Source organism: Protopterus annectens, chromosome 13.part0, assembly GCF_019279795.1.
Source record: "Protopterus annectens isolate FY-2018-M chromosome 13.part0, PAN1.0, whole genome shotgun sequence".
NCBI classification, from domain to species: Eukaryota; Metazoa; Chordata; order Ceratodontiformes; family Protopteridae; genus Protopterus; species Protopterus annectens.
Window position 1 is genome coordinate 730,622,916 of NC_056747.1, and position 24,294 is coordinate 730,647,209.

Sequence of the window (24,294 nt, forward strand, 5' to 3'; positions counted from 1 at the left end):
ATGCCAAAAAACATGCATATATTACTATAAACATTTCCTTCATCTACAAGCAAATACACCACATAGGTAGTATAGAGATGAGAAGTACAAAAAAGTCCCATCAATGGAAAAAGGGGGATGGTGGGTGGATAAACTGGACTGCAACAGTGAATACACTCGAACATCTACATTTATGGTAGGTACACAACTGTACTATGTTCGTGTTTCACTGTTGCAGTTATTACACTTGGGTAGAATCCCAAAGCTGAGGTTGGGTGGCTGGGTCTAAATTGGATTTGGAGAGGCTAACAAGCCCTGCAGGACTGCTGTGGTACTTTCTGAATAGCCCTCATGTCCATGAAAGCATAAATTTGTTTTTGTGCCTCTGCCCATTGGTTTTGTGGCAGGTCTGGCATACCTTTTAGTTTTGGAAGCGTGTGGAAGTGGAACCTGCCCTGAGAAACAATATTCAGCACTCATTGGTCCTGGGTGATCATGTGCCAGTTTTTTGAGAAAAGTGCTAGCTTCCCCTCTAGGGGTGCTGTCAAAAGGTAAGTGCTTGGCATTTGCAGAGGGAAGTCATTGGGACTGTTTCCTATAAGGTTGTGATTTGTCTTCCCCTCTTTTGGGGGCTGAAGCACCCCATTGTTTAGGTCTGTAGGAGCCATGGGGCTGAGATCTGCCTCTTGGGCATCTGTATCTGCCTCTTTGTGGCCTGACACTGGAAAGGACCAATTTTTTGAAGGCCAGTTTCTGCTAAATCTAGGTGGTTGAACCTGTAAGAAATCTTTCACTGTCTGCATTGACTTTGCTTTATCCTCCATTTTCTTTAACACCTCTTCTGCCTTAACACCAAACAAAGTATCATGCCGTAATGGAGCATCCAATAATTTTACTTTAACATGGTCAGGTAAACTTTGTTCTTTCAACCAAGCATGCCTTCAAATAACAGAGCCTGTAACTGCGGCTCTACAAGAAGCCTCTAATGAATCAAAACCGCATTGCAGAGTATGCTTTCAAACTTGTTCAACTGCATGCAATAAATCCTGCATTTCCTTACTGTCAGGATCGCATTTGAAACCGTTTTCTGTTTTAACAATGACATGAGGTACTGTTGGTATTTTAAAGCTCTTACAGCTAAAGTAGCAGAAGTGTAAACTTTTTTCCCCCATCTGTCCAGAGCTCTGGAATCCCTATTCAAGGGGACAGGATTTTTAGCAGTGGAAGCCTTAACCCCTTTAGGACCCTGAGAAATTGTTTCTGGGTCTGCAGCGGGGTTTTTGTAAAGAAATTTATGAGAGTCAGGGACTCTGTAGTACCTGTCTGGCTTGACTGGTGCAGGGGGTACAGAATCAGGAGACAGACTGGATTCAGAAAAAAACATAAATCAACAATATCAAGCACAGGGGGGATAGCCAGGGGCCTGTGCTGAGGCAACAAAAGGAAGTCTCAGAGCCTTTTCTTGGATTCAGAATAATCCTGGCTCTCCCAATGGAAATGCTCCCTCATGGTGTGCAGGGTTTCCCCAAAAGAATAATCCTCAGGGGGAGAGGCTGAAGGTATGGACTCTTCTGCATCAGAGTCCTCATAGGGAGGGAGAGAATATCCCTGATCAGAAGAGGAATCAGAGGAAATGGAAACCTGGTCAGAGGAGTCATAATCAGTGTCTTGCCTAGGCCTTTTGTCAGGAGGGGGATGGGAACCCCTGATTAAAGTAATTAGGTCTTCGGCCATTTTAAGCATCTGTTTCTTTGGCATGGATGACTGTTCTGGAGAATGTTCTACTTGTTTCCTTGTCTTTAATGGTGTTTTTGACTTTCCCTTTGCTGCTGTAGTGGGCTTAATTGCAAGCTGTGAAGGTCTGAAAACACCCTCAGAAGCTGATGCCTGCTCAGTGGCTCCGGACCCATCTGAGGATATAGTTTCCATAAGCCCAATACCTTGAGTTTCCACAGGCCTCTGGGTCTCCATGTGGATGTCGGTTACGGCCTGTGGCTCTGGGGTAGCAGGTGTCAGGGGCTGCGAAAGCGCCTCACTGAGAACCGGCAAACGGCCTAGAAGAGGCTTCGTTGTCTGTTTTGGACCTCGGATGACTGTCCTTTTCTTTGTCTTTGCGTTTTTTATAAATTTGTTCCGACTGCATTATGTAATTAAACCTTAGTCCAAAATAATGTAAAGCAAAATCAAACCGACGTTTAATAGTGCGTTTATTGAATCTAGCACAAAACCGACAACTAGTAACGTCGTGGTCAGCCCTAAGCAAGGAATACAGTAAGAGTGAAAGTCCTTATGAGGCATTTGCTTCCCACAAGAAATACAATTATTAACTTTTACTAACATCGGTCTGGAGCAAGAAAAAGTTTCCCCAACGGGGTACTTAGCTTTATTGAAGACTTCAGTTCTGAAACTCAATTTTGAAAATCTCAGGAGTTGGCCGACCGGCACTTGCGAACTGCTTTTGCTTCAGGCACCGAGCGGCAAGAAAGACTGAAGAAAATGGCGTCAGTTGCAACTTTTATACCCCTGGCGCACTGACGTCAGGGAAGAGGCGACAGCAACCGACGCCGGACCAAGACTTTGGAACTTGGGCCGACTGCAGGTCACCTGCCAGCAGGATAACCCAAGTGTAATGACTGCAACAGTGAAACACGATGAACATCCTGTAACTGTGGCTCTACAAGATGCCTCTAATGAATCAAAACCACATTGCAAAGTATGCTTTCCCACTTGTTCAGCTGCATGCAATAAATCCTGCATTTCCTTGTTCTCAGAACATTCAGAGCTTGTAAGCATTTTCTGTTTTAGCAAAGACATTAGGTATTGTTGATATTTAAGCATGTGGAACTGGCAGTTTAAAGCCTTTACAGCTAAAGTAGCAGAGGTGTAAACTTTTTCCCCCCATCTGTCCAGTGCTCTAGAATCCCTATCAGAGGGAACAGGGTTTTTTTTGCAGTGGAAGCCTTGACCCCTTTGGGACTCTGAGAAATAGTTTCTGGATCAGCAGCAGGGTTTTTATAAAGAAATTTATGAGAATCTGGAAACCTGTAGCACCTATCAGGCTTAACTGGTGCAGGGGGTAAAAAATCATGAGTCAAACTGGATTCAGAAAAAATATCAACAATATCTAGTACAGGGGGGATAGCAAGAGGCCTGAGCTGAGGCAATAAAAGAAAGTCTCTGAGCATTTTCTTGGATTCTGAATAATCCTGGCTCTCCCAATGGAAATGTTCCCACATGGTGTCCAGGGTTTCCCCAAAAGAGTAGTCCTCAGGAGGAGAGGCTGAAGGGATAGATTCTTCAGCATCAGAGTCCTCATTGGGAGGGAGAGAATATCCCTGTTCTGAAGAGGAGTCAGAAGAAATAGAAACCTGGTCAGAGGAGTCATAATCAGTGTCTTGCCTAGGCCTTTTATCAGGAGGGGGATGGGAGCCCCTGATCAAGGTAATTAGGTCCTCGGCCATTTTGAGCATCTATTTCTTTGGTATGGATGAGTGTCCAGGAGAATGCTGTACTTGTTTCTTTGTCTTTAAAGGTGTTTTAGACTTTGCCTTGGCTGTAGAAGAGGTCTTGATAGTAAGATATGTAGGTCTGAAAACGCCCTCAGAAGCCAATGCCTGCTCAGAGGCTCCAGACCCATCTGAGGGAATTGTTTCCGTAGGCCCAATACCTTGAGTTTCCAGAGGCCTAGCTGTCTTCACGTGGGAGTCGGAGGCGGTCTGTGGCTCTGAGGTAGTGGGTGTCAGGGGCTGCGAAAGCGCCTCACTAAAAACCGGCGAACCGGCGACTGACCTTGAAGAGGCTTCGTCGTCGGTTTTGGACCACGGATGCCTTTTTCTTTGTCCTTGCACTTTTTATGGACTCCGGTCATAGGTTGTTCCGACGGCATGATATAGTTAAACCTTTGGCCAAAGTAATGTAAAGCAAAATCGAACTGACGCTTAATAGTGCGTTGGTTGAATCTAGCACAAAACCGACAACTAGCAACGTCGTGGTCAGGGCCTAGGCAATGAATACAGTAAGAATGAAAATCCTTAGGAGGTATTTGCTTCCCACAAGAAATACAATTGTTAACTTTTACTGACATCAGCTTGGAGCAAGAAAAAGTTTCCCCAACAGGGTACTTAGCTTTATTGAAGACTTCGGATCTGAAATTCAAATTCAAAAATCTCAGGAGTCTGCAGACCGGCACTTTCGAACTGCTTTTGCTTCAGGCACTGCGCGGCAAAAAAAGCCAACTGCGGGTAGCCTGCCAGCAGGATAACCCAAGTGTAATGACTGCAACAGTGAAACACGATGAACATCTATCTTTGTGACACACCATATATGGAGGACAAACACAGAGTGCTTGGAGTTCTGAAATACGTCTAACTGAGGTAATAGCAACCAGTAAAAGTGTTTTCCAAGAAAGAAATTTTAAGGGACATGAAGCTGCTGGTTCAAAGGGAGGCAGAATCAAAGAAGTTAAAACTAAACTGAGATCCCAAGGAGGAGGTGGATCCCTTACTGGGGGTCTAAGAAGAGATGTTCCTCTCATGAAGGCTTTGCAGAGCTTATGAGACATTATGCTAGAATTAAGAATTCCAATATGAAAATTAGATATGGCAGCCAGTTGTACCCTGATGGCAGCAGCAGCCACACCAGACTGAAAAAGCTCTGCTAGAAATTCTAGAATTTGATGGACTGGGGCTGAAAAGGGGTCTAAGTTTCTAGATTCTGCCCAGTAAGAAAATCTTTTCTATTTGCTAGCATGAGTCTTTCTTGTAGTTGACTTATGGGAGGAAACAATAATATCACAAACTGCTGGGGAGATGCTTGGAAGCCTGGCTAAGGTAGGAAGTGGATAAATCAAGCTGTGAGCTTGGGAGTCTGAAGGAATTGGTGTAACCCGCCTAACTGATGAATCAACAGATCTGGCACTGGGTCCAGAACCCAGGGCTGGTCTAGAAGGTGGAGGTGCAGGAACGGAAACCATATCTGTTGAGGCCAATAGGGGGCAATGAGGATCATTTCGCAACTCAACGATTTTGCTTTCTGTGCAAGTCTTGGAATTAGGGGAAAAGGTGTAAATGCATAAAAGAGTCCTTGAGGCCAATCGTGGACTAGAGCGTCCCTGGGAGTTTGACCTGGAGGAGTAAGCAGGGAGAAGTAGCTGCTGCATTTGTTGTTGAGGGGGGTGGCAAATAGATCACAGCAAGGCTGGCCCCACTTGTGGAAGATAAGGTCCGCAACTTCCTGATTCAAAGACCACTCGTGAGGCATGAGGATAGCCCTGCTGAGCCTGTCCGCTATTACGCTGGATTTCCTAGGGATGTACATTGCTGTCAGAAAACGCTGGGAGGAAATCGCCCATTGCCATAGCATGAGGGCTTCTAGACACAAGGGGTAGGACCTGGTCCCACCCTGCTTGTTGATGTACCACACAACTAACATGTTGTCTGTTTGGATTACAATAGTCCTGGAAGGAAGAGAGTCTTGAAGAGCTTGCAACGCTAGGAGCACCGCTCTCATCTCTAGGACACTGATATGCAGATGGTACTCGTGAGGTTGCCACAAGCCTTGGACTGTCCTGCTTAGATAATGCCCCCCCTCACCCTATCAGGGAGGCATCCATGGTCACTGTGGCTACTGGAGGGGGTTAAATGAAAGGTCTGCCCTGAGTTACCAGTGGGGAGACCATCCATCAAGAGAGGTGTCTTTTGCATGTTTCTGTAATCAGGATCATGTGAGACATGGGTAGTTCCTGGAGGGACCACTGCATGAAGAGAAGCCACTGAAGGACTCTCATGTGGTAACGCACTAATGGTACAAGAAGAACGGCAGCTGCCATGGAGCTTAGAACTTGCAGGACATGTCTGACTTGGATCTTTCTGCTCTGCATTAGAAATGACACTTGTTGGCAAACAGAGAACACACTTTCCTGAGGTAACCTTGCAAACATCTGTTTTTTGTTTAATTCTGCTCCTATATATGTAACAGATTGACAGGGCAACAAGGCAGATTTTTCAAAATTTACTGAAATGCCTAGCTGGGTGCAGGTTGATATTGTATAATCCTGTGCCTCCTAAGAGTTGATGTCTGGTAGTAGCAGTTATGAGCCAGTTGTCTAGATAGGGAAACACGTGGAATCCTTGACATCTCAGGTGAGCCGTGACAACTGCCATACATTTGGTGAACACCCTGGGGGCTGTGGTGAGACCAAAGGGCAGAGCTCTGAAATGGTAATGACTTGCCCCTACCCAGAAGCAAAGAAATCTCCTGGAGCGTCTGTCCATTTTGATATGGTAGTACGAATCCTGAAGATCTATGGAGGACATCCAGTTGCCCTGACCCCAAAAGGTGAGAATGGACTGCAGTGTTACGATCCAGAACTTTCCCGTCTTTTTTGGTACTAAAAAGAATCTCGAGTAAGTTCTGGATCCTACTTGGTCTGCAGGGACTTCCTGAATGGCTCTTTTTTCTAGCAACTTTGAAACTTGAATAACTGCTTGATCCCTTAGACTGGGTGGGACATCTGGGATAGACTTTTGAAGGGGTTGATGGAAGGGGATTTTGTAACCTCCAGATATGATGAGATCGTATCCATTTGTCTCTTGTTATATTTTGCCAGGCTTTTGGGTACAGGGAAAGTCTTCCCCTGACTGCCTCCAGAGGTGAGCAGTTGGGCAACCAGTCAGGGATGCTGGAAGGGTTTGGAGTTTCTCTGTCACCCTGATTTTGCGGTCCCCCTCTGCCACGAGGGTGGTGTCTGCCATTGTTGTTGTTTCCCCCTCTGCCCCTGGGGCAAAAATCATCACATGTGTCAGGCAAGGGTCCTGGGACTTTCGAAATCACAGTCTGACCTTTGGGATAAAGTCTGTTAGGAGTGGAAAAACAGACTCCCACGGCAGAGAGAGTCTTGCCTTCTTGCTCACACCTGGTAAGCGTGTCTTTCACCTGAGGCCCAAAAAGCGAGGAGCCATCAAAGGGAGTATTTTTGAAGGAACGCTCAAAAGGTTCCGCAAATTGACAGCCGCAGACAAGCATGTCTCCTGAGAGCTACTGCTGTACCTGCGGCTCTGCTCGCTCCATCGGCTGCATAAGAAATCAGCCTCATGGAGGAGTTGACTAATGAATTGAGAGTTGCAAGCTGGGAAGCTATTTTGGCTGATGCTCCCTCAGCTGTAGGATCTTGTAGGGTATTCTCCAAGCTCTTTTAGGAGATCCCTTTGAAGTTGTGTAAAATGAGAGGGATAATTCAGGGACCTCATTGAGAAGGTTGCTGAGGAAAACATTTGCTTCCCATATCTGTCCATCGTCCTAGACTCTGTTTGGTGGATGGACAGACGAAGAAGTTTCTGCTCATTTTTTCTTGGTGGCTGCTGCTACCACCATGGCATCAAATGGTACACCTTTAGTGAGAAATTGTTTGTCCTGGGGGGCTGTTATGAATTTATTTGGTCACTTCTGAGTAGGTTCCACAGAATCCGGAGCTGACCAAGCCTTTCGAGCTACTACAGACATGAGTGGATCAAAAGGTGGAGATACTCAGGAGGTGGAGGGTTGGGAACCGAATGCCTCCAGGTATACGGACTCGTCCTCGGTAGGGGCTAAGGAAGACCAGCCACCCCTCTGCCTAAGCATTTCAAGGATGTCCAAAAAGGAAACTTCTTCTGAGGGGGACCCTTCCAATTCATCCAGGTCTGTACCTGAGGTGACAGACTCAAGGGAGTCCAGGTGCTTCCTCTTGCACTTCTTCTGGGGAGGCTCCTCTGAGTGATCAGGGGAGGCCACAGAAGACGAGGGGTCAACCAATGGGGTGTCCTGGGGCACAGGTTCCCTACGCTTCTGGGCCGGAGCAGAGGTTGGCACAGGCACCAAAAGAGAAGGAGCCGATGGGGCTGATAGTAGGGCTGTTTCAGGGGACAGCACACTCCACATGACCTCGAAGGCGTCCCGACCCAGAGGCAAAGAAAGCTTTGGTTCTGAAGAGACGGGAGTCCTTCTCTGCGTCAAGGGCGAAGGCTCCAAGGCTGATGTGGGAGCCGAGCTCACCTGCGCCGAAGCTCCGAGAGGGAGAGCGGGGTCGGACAAATGTCCGATGTCACTTCCCCCTCGGAGCAGAAGACAGCTTCGGCGCCCAGATCCCTCAATGGACGGAACAATCGAAGTGATTGGAACCGAAGAGGAGGTGATCGGCACAGTCGGTTCTACAATCAGTGCATGCATGGTCTCCGGCTCTGAACCAAGTGTAGTCAGAGGAGGAATGGAGATTGAGGCGGATGGAGCCACAACCTCCTGAGATGGGCTGGAAAGTAATTTCGCAAGGGCCTGCAATTTAAGCAACCTGCTGACTACTCTCGCCACATTCTGATCCGATAACCTAGAGGATCGAGAGGAGTGGGAAGAAGAGCGATGACTGAGTTCACTTCCTAATATGGGTGACGGTGGCACTGAGCGGATCGGCTCCAATGAAGGAGACCTTGCTCGCTTGTGGCTCCGAGGTAGCAGTTGGAGCCAAAGGAGGAGCTGACTTGGCCTCTTTAGACATCTTACACTACTAAACTAAGAAACTTTTTTTTTCTTTTCTTTTTTTTTTTTTTTTTTACAGTTAAGGAAAAGAAAGAAGAGCCTCTAATTTAAATGGCTGTCCTAAGGGGGGAGAGGAGGGAGAACTCTCTGATTTAAATGAGTTCAGGGGAAACAGAAAGGCCTGCGAGTAAGGAGCGACTGCCAACAAAGCTAACACACAAGAAAGGCGATAAGGTAAAAGTACTGCATCTAGACAAAAACTTGATAAAATTTGAAGAATAAACAATTACAATAATAGAAAAAAAAACTATACTAAGCCAGAGCCAGTAACGAAGCAACCTCACAGCTGAAGCGGCAAATGAGATCTGGGTAGCTGACGCTGGGCATTCTGGGATAAGGGTTAGCCTCGAGCCAGTAAATAGCTCTTGAGCTATAGAAGTAGGCCGAGTCGGAGCAGAGGAGCCACACAGCAAGAACGAAGGCGAGATGGGACAACTTAGCATTGGTTATTATATTCTGCTTCTTACACATTATCAGGTGACTTCTGTCTGGAATTGAAAAAAGTGTCTGATCCAGTCATGTGCACTAACAGAGCTATTGTCAGATCAAGTAACTCATCACTAAAAATAAATATCAGTAAAAGAAAATGTGACCAACACAATGCCTTCCAAGATTACAGAATAAACTTTCCCTTACAATCAGAAGTCAGTCATTAACTTAATAAGGGAAGTGGAAATATCAGTAGAGGATTATAGCATACAAACTATTTTGAAGGGCAGTAGGCTGTGAACCTATGAACTACAGCAGAAAGGTGCTGCATGTTCATGTCTGGAATGACTGGAAGATTAAGCAGTCATTAATTCTACCAACACAGTGCACAGTCATCTCATTAAAATAACAATAAAATCATAGTGCTACACCTTGAAGATGTTGCATGGGTAAGCCTAAACACATACTAAACTTTAAAAGATGTCGGGGAGGACAGCAATACAGAATACTTATGGATTGACTTATTTTTTTCATTAGCCAGTAAAACTGATCATCATACCTACAAGACAAAGATTTTGCATGTGGTAGTCTTTTCGTCACCATGTTATCCATGTTGCCGGTAACCTGGTTAATGGTATAAGAGGCTTCATGGACTAGCCAACTTACCAAGTTAGCAAATTACTACTTATCAAATTATGAACAATCTTAAAGTCTCCCTATATCATAAACACTTTAAGAATGTTTTTCCATCCAATCTCTATGCAGGCTTTTAGAACTGAAAGGTATAATGAATGCAGGGTTTTAGAAATGCAAAAAAAAGTACAATGTGCAGCTAGCATTACTTCAATGTATTCCAGAAACTGTTCATCTTACAGGAAAGAAAGTTTAGTGGACTCACCTCTTCCTTTGTAGAGCAGCAAAGTTCTTCTTGAAACCTGGACTAATCTGATTAAGTAACTCCACAAGTGAATGACTGAGAAAACTGGGATTAGCAGGCTTGGGAGAAAAGTTGTATGTTGTTGATCTATATAGGGGAAGAAAAACAACTGTATAAAACAGACAGCTTAAGTTCAAAATAAGATATGAAAACATGCATTTAGGTGAAAATACAAATTAAAACTACAAAACTGTAAGGAAAGTAGAAGCAATTTAAGTGCAAACAGATCTGAAAGAAGTAATTTTCTAATGACAAAAAGGTAAGGCAAATAAGGAAAGCAGCCAAGAAAGAAACTACTGTATATACAGTCATTGAAACTCACATCTAGAATACTGTGTGAGGTTCTCAAAAACTCTTCTCTCTGCAAGACAACACACAAGGTACAGGCAATTTAAATGGCACCAAATGAGACAAGAACAAACAAACTTTACACTGAACAAAACAGCAGTTTGTGAACATGGAGGGGAGGATGACAACACTGAATCAAGTACTCCAATTTTTTTTTTTTTACACAAAGGATAATTTTTTTTTTTACACAAAGGATAATATAAAGCCAGAGAGTGGACGGATAAATGGAAAGACAATTACTGCATTATATACCTTGCAGCCTGATTAACACACATTTGTGTAAAATAATACTTTTAAAAGCACCTGTATCCATCCCACTAAATATGTGCTGCCAAGTGATAAAACTGTGTGCAATTAAGCCACAAATCCACTACTTAGCAGATATGGCACTGTTCATAGGCTTGAGGAGCTTGGTGGCGGACTATTTTTCACTGTGGTACAAGAGGTGAACAAATACTATGAAAGGCAAGAGAGTGGTTAAAAGTCTTTCCCAATCACCTGAAACAGAAACCTGCATTGCTCATCAGCCATATTACAAGTGACATGTAAAGAAACAGCTACTCAGAACAATTCTATAAGCTGTTATGTATAATAACCTTATCAGCTACCATAAATTGGACCCAAGAAAGAATCATGGCATGCAGGAATAAAGTCCAGGTGACCCAGACTTGATTAACAGCTCAGATAACTGAAGCATGGGGAGTGTGGGCATACTCATCCTGATGGGGGGGGGGGGCAACTACTCTAACAAACATTGTGGATGACCCTTAGCTGGTGCTGGGGACATGCAGGGAGCATTGTCTTTAGGACACTGTAGAAATGTCAAAGTTGCAGCAGAGACAGGAAGATATGACAGCATTCTCCGCTACAGATCCAGCCCTGAGTGCATACAAGGGAAGGGAAAGTTAGGGCACAGGGAAAAATAAATCACTCCTCCACAACAATATGAAGCTGTCCCAGATGCCTTGATCCCGTAATCCATCCCATGAATGGGTCAGAGTTAATTCACTGGAGGAAGGAGAGCCCATGTAGACCTGGTGAACAGGAAAAGGCAATGGGAGCAACAGATGATCAGCTATATGAAGGCAAGCAATACAGGAAAAAGAAAGACACAAACGGAACCAAATTTGCTACTTAAATCTCCTTTCAACAAATACAGAATATGCCAAGACAGGGCTGTGATACTGGTTAGCAGGTTGCATGGACTGCAGAAGAGAAGTATAGGAGAATCAAACTGGGCATTTTCCAAATGCTGGGCAAGTAGATAGCTAGAAGATGGATCAAAAGATGTACAGAAAGGAAAACAGGACATTCAGATTGCATGAAGGCAATACGATAAACAAATAATCTTTGTCAAGTTCACAGTATACAAACTAGATTACTTGGGTAGGGAATTAGACTCTGTAATGGAGAAGGTGGTCTATATAGTTAAAATTCTACTGGATACCTTTTTTATACTGGCCTTTTGTCAACCATCGCAAATTATGGGCATTCTCAAAAATACCTCACACTAAAATTACATTTATATACATGAGACAGATTTCATTTTTTGTATTTGTTTAGAACTTTCCAAGTGCCAGTCAAACTTAATTAGCAGCTGACAACAAATTAATAAATCGTATACTTACTGGTTCAAGTAGAATCCACGTGTTGAAGCTGTGATACTAGCATGTTTGTCTTCCATGGTTACAATATACAAATACATTAGGTCTCCATGCATCTTTCGGTTTCCTGGTGGGGGGTTCCAGCTACTCAAGGTCAGAACTTTCAGGCACTGCAAAGGCTATACGGAATAGAAAAAAAACTATTTAAATAATATGAACACAGTTCTTATGTTCTCTACAGTAAGAAGTTATGACCAGCAGGTCAAGGCAAACTAGAATAATATTTGCTTCTCCTGACTAATGCAGGTACTCTCCAACCAGTAAAGGCATCCATATCTCAAATGAGTCACAAACGAGTTGAACAAAACGTACTGTATTCCATAGCCATTTAAACCAATTTCCAGGAATGCACTACAAGTTAGTGGAGTCCTAAATTGTCTGCAAGTCAGGAAACTTAAAAGACATCATATTACATCCAAGTTATTATCCTTCCACAAGTATGCCCATGTCTGATGTTCCCATCTCTCTTCAAATTGATCACTGCCCCGTGACTTCTAGTCTACTTTTCTTTTCAAAGCCATTTCACTTAATACTGCAGGCTATCTGTTAGAAAAAGTTAACTTGCCTAAAAAACTCTTCCTTTCACCCCAACTTCCATTTGCCAGACTCCACATAAGGAAAATTCAGTGTCATCTGAAGGCAGTCTTGGCTTCAACACTGTCACCATCTGGACTTTCACATTTGTTTCTTGCCATGCCTAAGGAAGGAATTTCTTTGGTAGATCAACCAGATAGCTCTACATCCAGGTCTTCCTTTTCTGGTTTCTCCCCCAACTCAGGAGCTGAATAGCTGTCAGACCTAGCTTGGGGGAGTTTGTTCCAACAACAGCAAGGTCCAGAGAGTTTGGTCTCCTCAGGAGGTGACTGAGCACATCAGTGTAAAATAAATGAAGGATTTGGTCTTGGCTCTTCAGGCCCTGCAGTAAATTTGGCCTTCAGGACCACTTGGGGTCTTTATAAACACCATGGTTATATGGTACATAAGCAAGGGTGGGGAGAATAAGCCTTACGCCTTTGTAGACTAGCCCTCAGAACTTTGCCATTTGCCACCAACTGGTTCTCCAACAGTCTATATGCCCTCAGAAAAGAAGGTAGGATAGATACTTTAAGCAGAACTAGGACAGATCCTCACCTGTGGATGGTACACACAGGTTTTCCCGGATATTGTTCATCAGTGGGATATTCTTTATGTGGATCTATTTGCCTCCCCTCAAAACAGACAACTCAGCAGGTTCTGTGCTAACTGCAGAGTCTTTCTGGCTTGGAAACTGGACACCATGTCTTTCTCTTAGGGAGGATTTTCCTGTACGCATTTCCAGCTCTGTCACTGTTGCCAAAGGAGCTTTACAAGATTAGGTTGGACTGTCAAAATCTTGCTGGCAACTCCCTTTTGACCCAGAAAGCATTGGGTCTTCACTTCTCTTTCACCTGGCCAGGGATAACCACCGCAAGGAACCCCACAGGATGGGCCTCCTCACACTGGACGAGGCATCTCTCATTCACCTGCATCTTCTCACCCTACAACTGACTCTCTGGGCGACAGTGCTTGTATTCCTTTCTGGCACCATTTTTCTGAGTACATGCTTCAGTTTTTGAAGTGATTAAGGAAGGACGTCTGCTCCTTTCCTTTAATCTCAAAGAAATGGTCAATTATGTATCACAACAGACGGCCCCTTTAAAAGGAGAGTCTAAAAGATCATACTGGTGTCCCTGGTCAATGCTGTGAGGTGTAGCCAAGAGTGCATGTGTGTAGCTATGCTACAACCTGCCACCCCAGCAGCTCTATCCATTGAATAATCTGGTACATTGACCATCAGGTTGCCCAGTCTATCAATGGTAGATGTCAGAAAGTACAGTTTTGTACCTACCATAAATGTAGATGTCCGATAGACATGCAACTGCCGTCGTAACATGTGGGTTGTCCTGCCTCAGGCAGCCCTCGGTCGGCTGGATTCCAAAGTCTGGGTCCGACGTCGGCTGATGTCGCATTTCTCTCCGACGTCAGAGCGGCTGGAGTATATAAGCATCAGCCGACGCCATTTTCTTCAGTGTTTCTTGCCCCAGATGCCAGGTGCCCTCCAAGGAAGGCTGTAATCAAATTGGAAGACAAAAACAGGATTCCAAACAAATACATGAGCAATAAAACAAATACACCATAACAGATATCCCCAGCTAAGAGTGAGGGGGATAGGAGTGGACCCTAAGCATAGAGGGGTATGGAGGGAGGGAAAACCCGACTGCAGTTGCATGTCTATCGGACATCTACATTTATGGTAGGTACAAAACTGTACTATGTCCTTCAAGAATGCAACTGCAGTCATAACATGTGGGTAGAATACCATAGCTTAGCTGGGGGAGGAGGTATGCTCTAGGAAAGAGATGGTGCGGCAATCAAACCCTGCAGGACTGCCGAAGCAAAGCCTGCTCTGGATCTGGAATATAGGGGGAGATTGTAGTGTTTTGAGAATGTATGCACGGAGCTCCATGTAGCAGCTTCTAGAATGTTTTTTGTAGGCACCCCTCTTAAAAATGCTGTAGAGGTGGCTGTAGCTCTGGTGGAATGTGGTCTGACATAGGCTGGAACAGTCTTTCCATGAAAGGAATAACAGAATCTGATGCAATGTCCAATCCATTTAGAAATAGTCTGTTTTGAAATTGCTTTACCTTGGACTGCAGGGGCGTAAGCTACAAAAAGCTGTTCAGACTTCCTACTGGCCTTGGTTCTGTCCAGGTAGTATCGAAGTTGTGTATGAATGTCCAAGGTATGCAAAAGCCTTTCCCCCTTATTCTCAGGATTGGGGAAGAAAGCAGGCAGATGAATGGCTTGATTTAGAGAAACCCTAGATACCACCTTTGGCATAAAGGTAGGGTTGGTCCTTAATGAAATCCTGTCTCTGTGAAAAATAATAAAGGGTGGTATTGCCATTAGGGCCTGTAGTTCCGAAACCCTTCTTGCTGAGGTAATTGCCAACAGGAAGGCTGTCTTCCATGAGAGAAATTGCAAGTCAACTGAAGCTGCTGGCTCAAAAGGAGGTAGAGTCAGTTTTTCTAAGACAAAATTGAGGTCCCAGGCTGGCACTGGGGCCTTTCTTGGTGGCTTAATGTTCTTGATTCCCCTGAGGAATTGTCTTAGTAAGGGGTGAGAAAAACCAGGAGGATCAGTGTTGTATCTAGCTGAAATAGCAGATGCATGTATCTTTATTGAAGAATATGAGAGGCCACTCTGACATATCTGCCAAATATTCCATAAGTGGGATGTTCAGTAATGACGCATCATGCCCTTTGCTGGTATTCCAATTGCTGAATCTTTTCCACTTTGCTAAGTAGACCTTTCCGGTGGACGGTCTTCGAGCCTCTGTTAGTATCCGCTGAACTTCTTTGGGGAGAGATAAGCTGAAGTTATTTATGGGATCTCCCAGGCTGTTAGCTGCAGAGTCTGAAGGTTTGGATGCAGTGTTTCGAAATTGTGTTGAGTCAAAAGTAGAGGCCACTGAGGGAGGGCCCACCTCCTGGTGTGACATATGCTCCGTAGTAGTGGGTACCAGTGTTGTCTTGGCCAATCCGGAGCTATTATGATTCCCTTGGGCTTCTCTGCTTTGATCTTTAGTAATACTGAGGTCATCAGTGGCAAAGGTGGGAATGCATAGATTGCTAGGGAGTTCCAGTTGAATGAAAGAGCATCTATTTTCCACGCCTTTGGATGGTATGTCCTTGTGCAAAATTTTGGTAGGAGATGATTGAGGTGAGAGGCAAATAGGTCCACTTCTGGCTTGCCCCATGTCGAAGTGAGTTGTCTGAAAGCCTTTGGATGTAACCTCCACTCGTGTGGATCTGTGAAATTCCTGCTTAGGCTGTCCGCCAACACATTGTCTTTTCCTGGAACAAACTGTGATTGTAACTGGATGTTTAGACTCGGTGATTTCTCCCAAAGCTGCATTGTCAGTCTGCAAAGGGGGTAAGAGTGGGTGCCCCCCTGCTTGTTTATGTACCACATCACAGTGGTGTTGTCTGTCCGTATCATTAAGTGACCTTGCTGGAGTTGGTTTTGAAAAGCCTCGATAGCATGCATTACTGCCAGCATTTCCTTTTGGTTTATATGCAGATGTGTTTCCTTTGGAGACCATTGTCCTTGTATACACCTGCCTTCCATGTGCGCCCCCCATCCGAGGTCTGAGGCGTCTGTAGTCATGGTCTGTGTTATCTGTGGTTTTTTGAATGACATACCTGTGTTTTCCTGGCTCACCGAGGCCCACCATAGGAATTCCTTTTGTAAGCATGGAATGAGTGGTATGATTGTCTCCAAGTTGTTGCTGTGCTGAGACCAAACGCTTTTTAGGTACCATTGAAGTTTTCTCATGTGTAGTTTTGCTAATGGAACCAGTAGAATGCAGGATGCCATAAAACCCAGGGCCTGTAGGAATCTCCTTGCAGTCATCTGGGTGAGTTTTGCTAAACCTTTGAAGTATTGAGTTAACTTCTCTTGCTTGTCTTCTGTCAGGTAAGCCATCCGAGAGGCTGTGTCTAGTTTGGCTCCTAAGAAGATTATTTGCTGGGATGGCTGCAGTCTTGACTTTTGGAAGTTGACTGTGTATCCCAGAGCTTGAAGTAATCGTATGACATATTCCAGATTTTTTGTCAACATCAATTTGTCGTACACTTGTATGAGGCAGTCGTCCAGGTACGGGTAAATTTGTATACCCTGGAGCCTGCAATGAGCAATTACTGAAGCCAGGCATTTTGTAAACACACTGGGCGCAGTAGAGGAGCCAAATGGCAATGCTGAGAATTGATAATGCTCTGGCCCTGCAAGAAATCTGAGGTATCTTCTGCAGCTGTGTCTGATAGGGACATGCAGGTATGCCTCCTTGAGGTCCAGAGTAATCAGCCACGACTCCTTGCCCAGCATGGAAGGAGTTGCTGTAGAGTCAGCATTTTGAACTTTGGTACTATGAGAAAGGTGTTTAATGCGGACAAGTCCAGTATTGGTCTCCATTGAGTTTCTTTTCTTGGAACAAGGAACAGTCTTGAGTAAAACCCCTGTTCTTGTTCTTGTTGTGGAACTCTTTCTATTGCTTTCATTCGAGTTAGCAGAGTGATTTGCTTGATAGCCTCTGCCCTTTGATGTTGTGGTAGATTTGGCATGCCTTGTTTTCTTGGTAAGGTATGAAAATGAAACCTGTACCCTCGGTCTATAATGTCCAAAATCCATTTGTCCTTTGTCAGTCTGTGACAGTTTTCTGCAAACAGAGATAATTTCCCGCCCAAGGGAGCTTCTAGTTGTTCCCTGGTAGGCGGTAGTAGAGGAAAGTCATTGAGATTGTGGTTGTTGGGCAGGAGAAACCCCTGCGTCACCTCTTTGGTTTCCTGGCTGCCATTGACGTCCCCTGTAAGGGCCTCTGTATTGGCCTCTTCCTCGGCCACATCTGTTCTTACCCCTTTGAAACTTTTCTGGATTAGGAAAGGACCAGTTTTTTGAAGGCCAATTCCTACTGAATCTGGGGGGTTGAACCTGGAGGAAATCCTTTACAGTTTGAACTGATTTTGCTTTTTCTTCGATGGTCTTTAACACATCCTTAGCATTTGCACCAAAAAGCTTGTTCTTTTCCAAAGGTGCATCCAGAAGTTTTGCTTTTACATGATCTGGTAGAGGTTGATCTTTTAACCAAGCATGTCTACGCATCACTGCCCCTGTCATAGCTGCCCTACATGAAGCTTCCAGTGCATCATATCCACTCTGCAGGAAGTGATTGCTTACTTGCTGAGTGTTATGTACAGCTTCCTGCAAAGTCTACCTGTCTAAAGGATCAGGAGAAGCTAATGTTTTTTGTAAGTCTTCTAAGAGATAATCCTGATATTGGAACATATGAAAAAGGCAATTTAAAGCTCTCATAGATAAGGTAGTGGATGTGTAAACCTTTTTACCCCATCTCTCTAATGACCTTGCTTCCCTGTTGGAGGGCAAAGGATTTTTTGAGGTGGAGGCTGAAACTCCTTTAGGCCCCTGTGAAATAGTTTCCAAATCAACAGTATGGGCCCTGAATAAATGGGAATGAGTTTCAGGGACCCTGTAATACCTGTCTGGCTTGGCTGGAGCAGGAGGGAGAGAATCAGAGGTAGCACTAGAATCAGAATACAAATCATCCAGAACATCAAGTACAGGAGGAGTAGCTAAGGGCCTGTGCTGAGGCTTCTTAAGGAAAGTCCTAAGGCGTTTCCTGGAATCAGAATACTCCTGGCCCTGCCACTTGAAATGTTCCCTCATGGTGTGCAGAACTTCCCCAAAAGAAATATCCTCAGGAGGGGAGGCCGAAGGTATGGAATCTTCTGCATCCGAGTCCTCATAGGTCTGGAAGAGCTCTTCCTGGCTATCAGAGTGGACAGAGCCCTCAGAGTCTTCATCTGAAGGAGTAGGGTCAGAGGGTTCAACCCGGGGCCTTTTATCAGGAGGAGGCTGGGATGCTCTCTCAGGATGGGCCTGTGAACCTGTAATCATGGAAATTAAATCAGCAGCCATGGACATAATTTGTCTCTCCGGAGTCGGCTGAGGTAAGGATTTAGAAGTAATATGCTTTGTTTTGCTGGCTGCCTTAGCCCTAGTATAGGCCTTAATAGACATGGCCATAGGAGGCCTGGCAGCTCCACGTGCAGGAGTGACCTTGTCTACAGCAATGGTCTCGGGCATTTCCTCGGTTTCGGTATCCGGAAGAAAATCTATAACTGGCGTCGGAGTAATGTCTGGAATCGGAGTCGTCGGTAATGCGGTGTCTTCGGTTCGGAGCGGTGGAGAGACAGTCTCAGAGGGAACCGGAGCACTCGCGCTAGGTTTTGGCGTGGAGTCGGTGGTAGACGCGGGCCGAGGATGTCGGTCCCGGTCTTTACGCTTTTTGGGAGTTTGCGATGTCGGAAGATCAGACGGCATGGTGTAAGCAAATTTATCGCCGAAAAAATCTTCAGCGAACTCCGCCCGGCGCCTGAGAGTGCGCTTGTTGAAGCGAGTACAGGCTACACAGGCAGAGACGTCGTGGTCTGGGCCCAGGCAAGGGAGGCAGCAAGAGTGGAAATCCTTAGGAGGTATTTGTTTACCACAAAAAAGACAATTGTTAACCTTTTCAGTAATTTCTGACATCGGCTGAGGCAAGAAAAGGTCCCCAACGGGGTACTTAGCTTTTTTGATGACTTCAGTATCGTAGAATACAGGAGCTGACCGACCGGCACTTGCGAACTGCTTCTGCTTCGGGCACCGCGCGGCAAGAAAGACTGGGGAAAATGGCGTCGGCTGATGCTTATATACTCCAGCCGCTCTGACGTCGGAGAGAAATGCGACATCAGCTGACGTCGGACCCAGACTTTGGAATCCGGCCGACCGAGGGCTGCCTGAGGCAGGACAACCCACATGTTATGACTGCAGTTGCATTCTTGAAGGACATCTGTGAACACTGTTGCCTGATGTGCCAACATCAAAGATATTAATGCAAGGAGTCTAGGGGCCAGAGACACATGATTAGGGAAATCTTAGCCTTCATTACCTTCATGGCAACAGACAAAGGTCACTGATTTTATGACAAAGATTCTTTCTGATGGGTAGGAGAAACAGCAGGATCTGGAAGAAAGTAGGGGATATACTAATTGGGGAGGCTTCATCTGCAGTAGTGATGGTGGGCTTCACCACAATAATAGTAGACATCTTAGCAAGTCCCTCTGGCTTACAACCCATAGCCTTTTTGATTTTTAATATTTATAATATGCTGCATGGAACCACCCCCCTCATGGCCTTACACCTAGAATCAGAAAATTTAACAGGACTTCAGCTTTTTGCTCATTTGCCTGTACTTCTTTTCCTGGGTTTCTTTAAGGCAGAAAATTAGATGCATCTTCACTAAACATTTGGGTCAGAAAAAGAAACGCTCTTGATAGAGCAGGCTGTTAGATTAACAGCAGCAATTGACACTGAATAACTGAATAATGCTTACTGGCTCTGGCACTAGGTTGCATCACTCAACATGAAGCAAACCTAACAAGAGAAAGCTTTGTGCTTTGCACCTTAGCAAATAACTTTACAGTCACAGCAGGTGAAATTGGTCTTCCACAGGCACAGTTTGACACAATGAAGTCATAAACTTAGAGAAAGGACAGATATACAACCATAACTCTGGCAGAAAAAGCAGCAGAAAACCATTTTAAACATATCACATTTGCACAGTGGTTAGCACTGCTGCCTCAAGACTACGTAATTGTCCAGTACAGTTCCTACCTGGGGTGTCTTCTGTGTACATCCTGCATGTCCTACCCGGAGTGTCTTCTGGGGAAAATCCTGCATGTTCTACCCAGGGTGTCTTCTGTGGAGATCTTGCATGCCCTCCCTGTGTCTGTGTGGGCTTTTGTTGGGTCCTCTTGTCTCCTCCCACATTCCAAGATCACACTGCTGATGAACTGGTGATCCTACAAACTGTTCATGCATGGGTGGGCACACACACACGCACACAGGTGTGTGCATACATCCTGCCACAGACCTGATATTTTGTCTATTAACTTGTTTAAATAGCTTGTCTTCAATAACTGTCAAAATAACTCAAACTAGATGGAGCACATATCAGAGAATGATTGAATGAATGAATAAAACAATGTTTAAACCAAAAGATGATGACAACATGCAGATTAATTTTAATCAACTCAAAAAATAATCAAAGTAGCAAAACCCCATTAATATGATAATACAAAAAATGGATGGGAGATGAGCCCCCCCTTATACTCCTTAATGTGGGGGATGTACCCCCTACACCCCTATTTATATACAAGCTTTGACATCATATTTTCATAGGGAAAGTGTGAATTCCCCAGTATACATGCAAATCAAGTTTTCTAGGAAAAGCCTGGCAGCCACACTAATTACTGATAACATGACTGTAGATCACCAGTGCCCCCCTGCAGAATAATATCCCCTAAACAGAACAAATGGAATCCTCTCTCTCTCTCCACTAATGAATTCTCACACAACAGGGAAAAAAAATCAGTAGTTCCAGCTTGTGGCTATTTACAGTGTCTAAAGTACTTCTTGGTAGGGGAAAAAAGTAAGCAGGCATGAAGAAGCAGTATGTTATGGGATGTGACGGTAGAGTCAGCAGTCTGAGAAAGTTATGCAGTCTTAAATACATTTACCATAAGCCTTAATCAGCACTGCAGCCACAGCTCTAAGAAGTTATTTCATCAAGGAGTTTCCAGTAATGAAAATTAGGAGAAATAATTCTACGATATATCAATATTTTGGAGCCTAGGAGTAGAAAGGATTAAAGGTGACATTTTGTTGGGGGGGAAACAATGAGGCTGAACATCAACACAGCTAGAGAACAACAGTCAAGTAATGATCATGAACTCTGGTCGCGAAAACTTTTTTGTTACTCAATCTTTTAAGGCATTAGACGACTTGTTCAAATCTCTATCAAAGTGGAAAACAGCATCTCTGAATGAACTGTGGCTTCAAATGGAAACAGCAGACACATTTTTTATCATATCTGTTAACCTACCACAGGACCTTCCTTTGAGCAGTCTCCATTCTGTGATGCAACATTACTTTCATAAGCAAGCTAGCCAGTTTGTCTCTAGCCACAAATGAGAACTCCACTGCATGTTCAGAAACACAATTGACACTCCATTACTAAAATAAGAATACATACTTGTCCAATTTACAATGCACTCCAACAGCAGCAGTAAACAAATTTATACTTACTAGAGGTCCCACCTTTCCATTTTAATTTACATGTTAAAATCTGTTCAAGTTTACTTTCTTCATAGATGGCTACTAGGCTAATGAACACAAAAGGGGCCTTTTTAAGCCTAGCCATGCATCCGAAATATCTGACAAGTTCTGGTTCCCTTGGTAAGTGTAAGCAGGGGCTTGGGAGATGAACCATTTACAAGCCGCCTGTGTCCACTAGAATCATAGATGCCAAATCAAGATTAGGGAGAAACTCCGCTTCAAACGGAAGTGGAGCCTGTTCCAGAGAAAGGGTAGTCTCTAGGATACATACCGGTCTCTCTAGCAGGTTCTATTTATATCACAGGCACGGTTCAAGTTTTTAGAACGAGTAATTCTGGTGCTATTTATTTTGCTTACATGCAGGAGGATCCATCAGGGTGAGGTCTGACAACGACTTGTATGCCAGGCATAAATCTCCCCTCAACAGCCTATAGGAGACACAATACAAGGATAATGCTTTGAGGTGGTCTGCATAAGACATGTTACTTGTACCCTGTATTCGTTTAGGTGAGAAACCTCTGTGGACATTCCCACTACTGGATGTGCCTGGTTAGGTACGTACCAAATGGGGCACTGAACTCAATGACATGTCTGATGAATGCTGAATATAGTGGAATAATGATCTCCTTGTACACAGATGCTATAGCCTTGTTTTTAAGTTGCATAACAGAATGATCGCCTCACTACTGTAGACACATGATAGTCAAAGGCTAGACTACTGTCCATGTGCATTTTCCCAACTCTCTGACTACGGGGTTAACTTCTCAGGGGGGTGTTGTCAGTAGACAGTTATCAGGGGTGGATGACTTCCCAAAGGATACCGTTATGCATTTCTTGACATTTAGTTTTAGTCCATGGCTTTGACACAAGTTAATTACCTGTGTCAGCCCTTCCTGGAGAACATTTGTGCTGGGAGGGATTCTATGACCACTCCTAATTTGCGATCTGCAATTTTTTTCAGTCTGAGGCCTTTTCTCATTGGCCTTGACTTCAAGGTAGTAAATGTCAAAAAGAAACAGTCAGAGGACAGATATTTGTGGGACACCTCTTGCGATTGGCCTTTGTAGAGGTGGACTCTCTTTGTAGAGGTGGACTCCCCAATTCTAACTTTCTAAGTCCTGTCTGTCAGCCAGCTGGCTATCCACTGGGTGACATAAGGGTTTATACCGAACCTCTTGAATTTGTCAACAATGCCCAAGTGGGGTATTGTGGCAAATGCCTTGGCCAGGGCAAGGTAGGCATTTTGAACCATTTTGCCATCATCTATTGCTTTGGTGACATTCTCAAAGAAGTCCAACAGGTTAAGTAGACATGACCTGCCCTTGACGAAACCAAATTAGGTTGGGTCCAGTGTTTGGATGTTTCTCATGTCAGTACTGAAATTACATGATAATTCTTTCCATGGCTTTGCATATCAGACTAGTGAGACTTACAATACTGTATTTTTCAGGGTATGTAGATGGCCCACCTTTGAGGAGAGGGGTGACTGTTGCTGTTCTCCATTTGTGAGGCATGAAGCCTGCTTGGAGGCTACAGTTAAATAGTCATTCCAGAGGGCCTGACAGGTCAAGTTTCATGCTATTTAGAAAGCATACCGGGATACTGTCTGGGACCATCGAAACAATGTTCTTTTTCTTGTAGCATTGAAGACCTGTTCCCTAGTGAGAGTAGGGAGAGTTATATTTGATGGTATTTCCTCAGGGAGGCTGAAGGGGGACAGAGGGGTAAAGTTAGAGCTGAATTTGTCTGCCAGCAAGTTTACTACATCTTCTGTCTCAGTGCAGATGGCTTCTTTGATAATGAACTCTGCACACAATTGGCTTTGAGGTTATTAGACATAACTTAGAATGCCTTGTGGCAATTCTTGGCCTGGGAGGCCAAATTTACCACAAATTTGGCTTTGGTAGACCATTTGTCCTCAGAGTTGTTTAGTTTGAGGAGAGTGCTTTGATCCTTATTGGTGCAACACCTCCTAATGTTTGATTTTTCTCTGATTTTTTTCCTTCTGTTATATAGCCTACTAATGTTGGGATTCCACCAGGGTGCCTTGCTTATTTTGAGTTAGTTCTGTACTTCTTCCTGGTGGGTATCGCTGCCTCTCTGCAGCCATTAATTTTCTTGTGGGTTTTTGTGAAACGTTCTACGTAAGCAGCAGTGTTCTCAGGGTTTATGGGGCTTGAAATTTTGCCAGGTTATCACTTAATAGTAGGAAGTTAGCCTTACAGTAGTTCCTGAACATTCCAGGGTTAGCTGGGGTTCTGTGCTTTTACTTCAAAGGAAACCATTCTGTGCTCTGACCTTCCACAGAAGGCATTACACTAGGGGCTTGTACAGCAGACTCCCATTCTAGCAAAGACCAGATCCAGTATGTTTGTGCACCTGGTCGGTGTACTGAATCTGGTCCAGGGAGTTTTGGTTTACAAAATCCAGGAATCTCTGTGCCTGCACATCTTGTGTCATATATGATTCCCAGTTAAAAGTGGGGTTATTAAAGTCGCCCATGAATATGGCATTGGGTTGGATGGTGAGCATTTCCAATAAGCTTAAATACAGGTTATCGGTTTCCTGGATCATACAGGGGGACCTACAGCTTGCAAGGAAGTGGTATGGATGTTA

At 44.4% G+C, this 24,294-nt stretch overlaps 1 protein-coding gene across 2 annotated transcripts in view; it reads right to left on the reverse strand.

Moving 5' to 3' along the window:
- The window catches only part of CLUH (clustered mitochondria homolog), a 662,807-nt gene that overhangs the window by 358,605 nt on the left and 279,908 nt on the right, over positions 1-24,294 (reverse strand). For both annotated transcript variants that reach the window (XM_044054416.1, XM_044054415.1), the window contains exons 6-7: positions 11,890-12,044; positions 9,875-10,000 (exon numbers count right to left, since the gene is read on the reverse strand). In XM_044054416.1, coding sequence (XP_043910351.1) covers positions 9,875-10,000; positions 11,890-12,044 — 281 coding nt within the window. The remainder of the gene's footprint in view (positions 1-9,874; positions 10,001-11,889; positions 12,045-24,294) is intronic.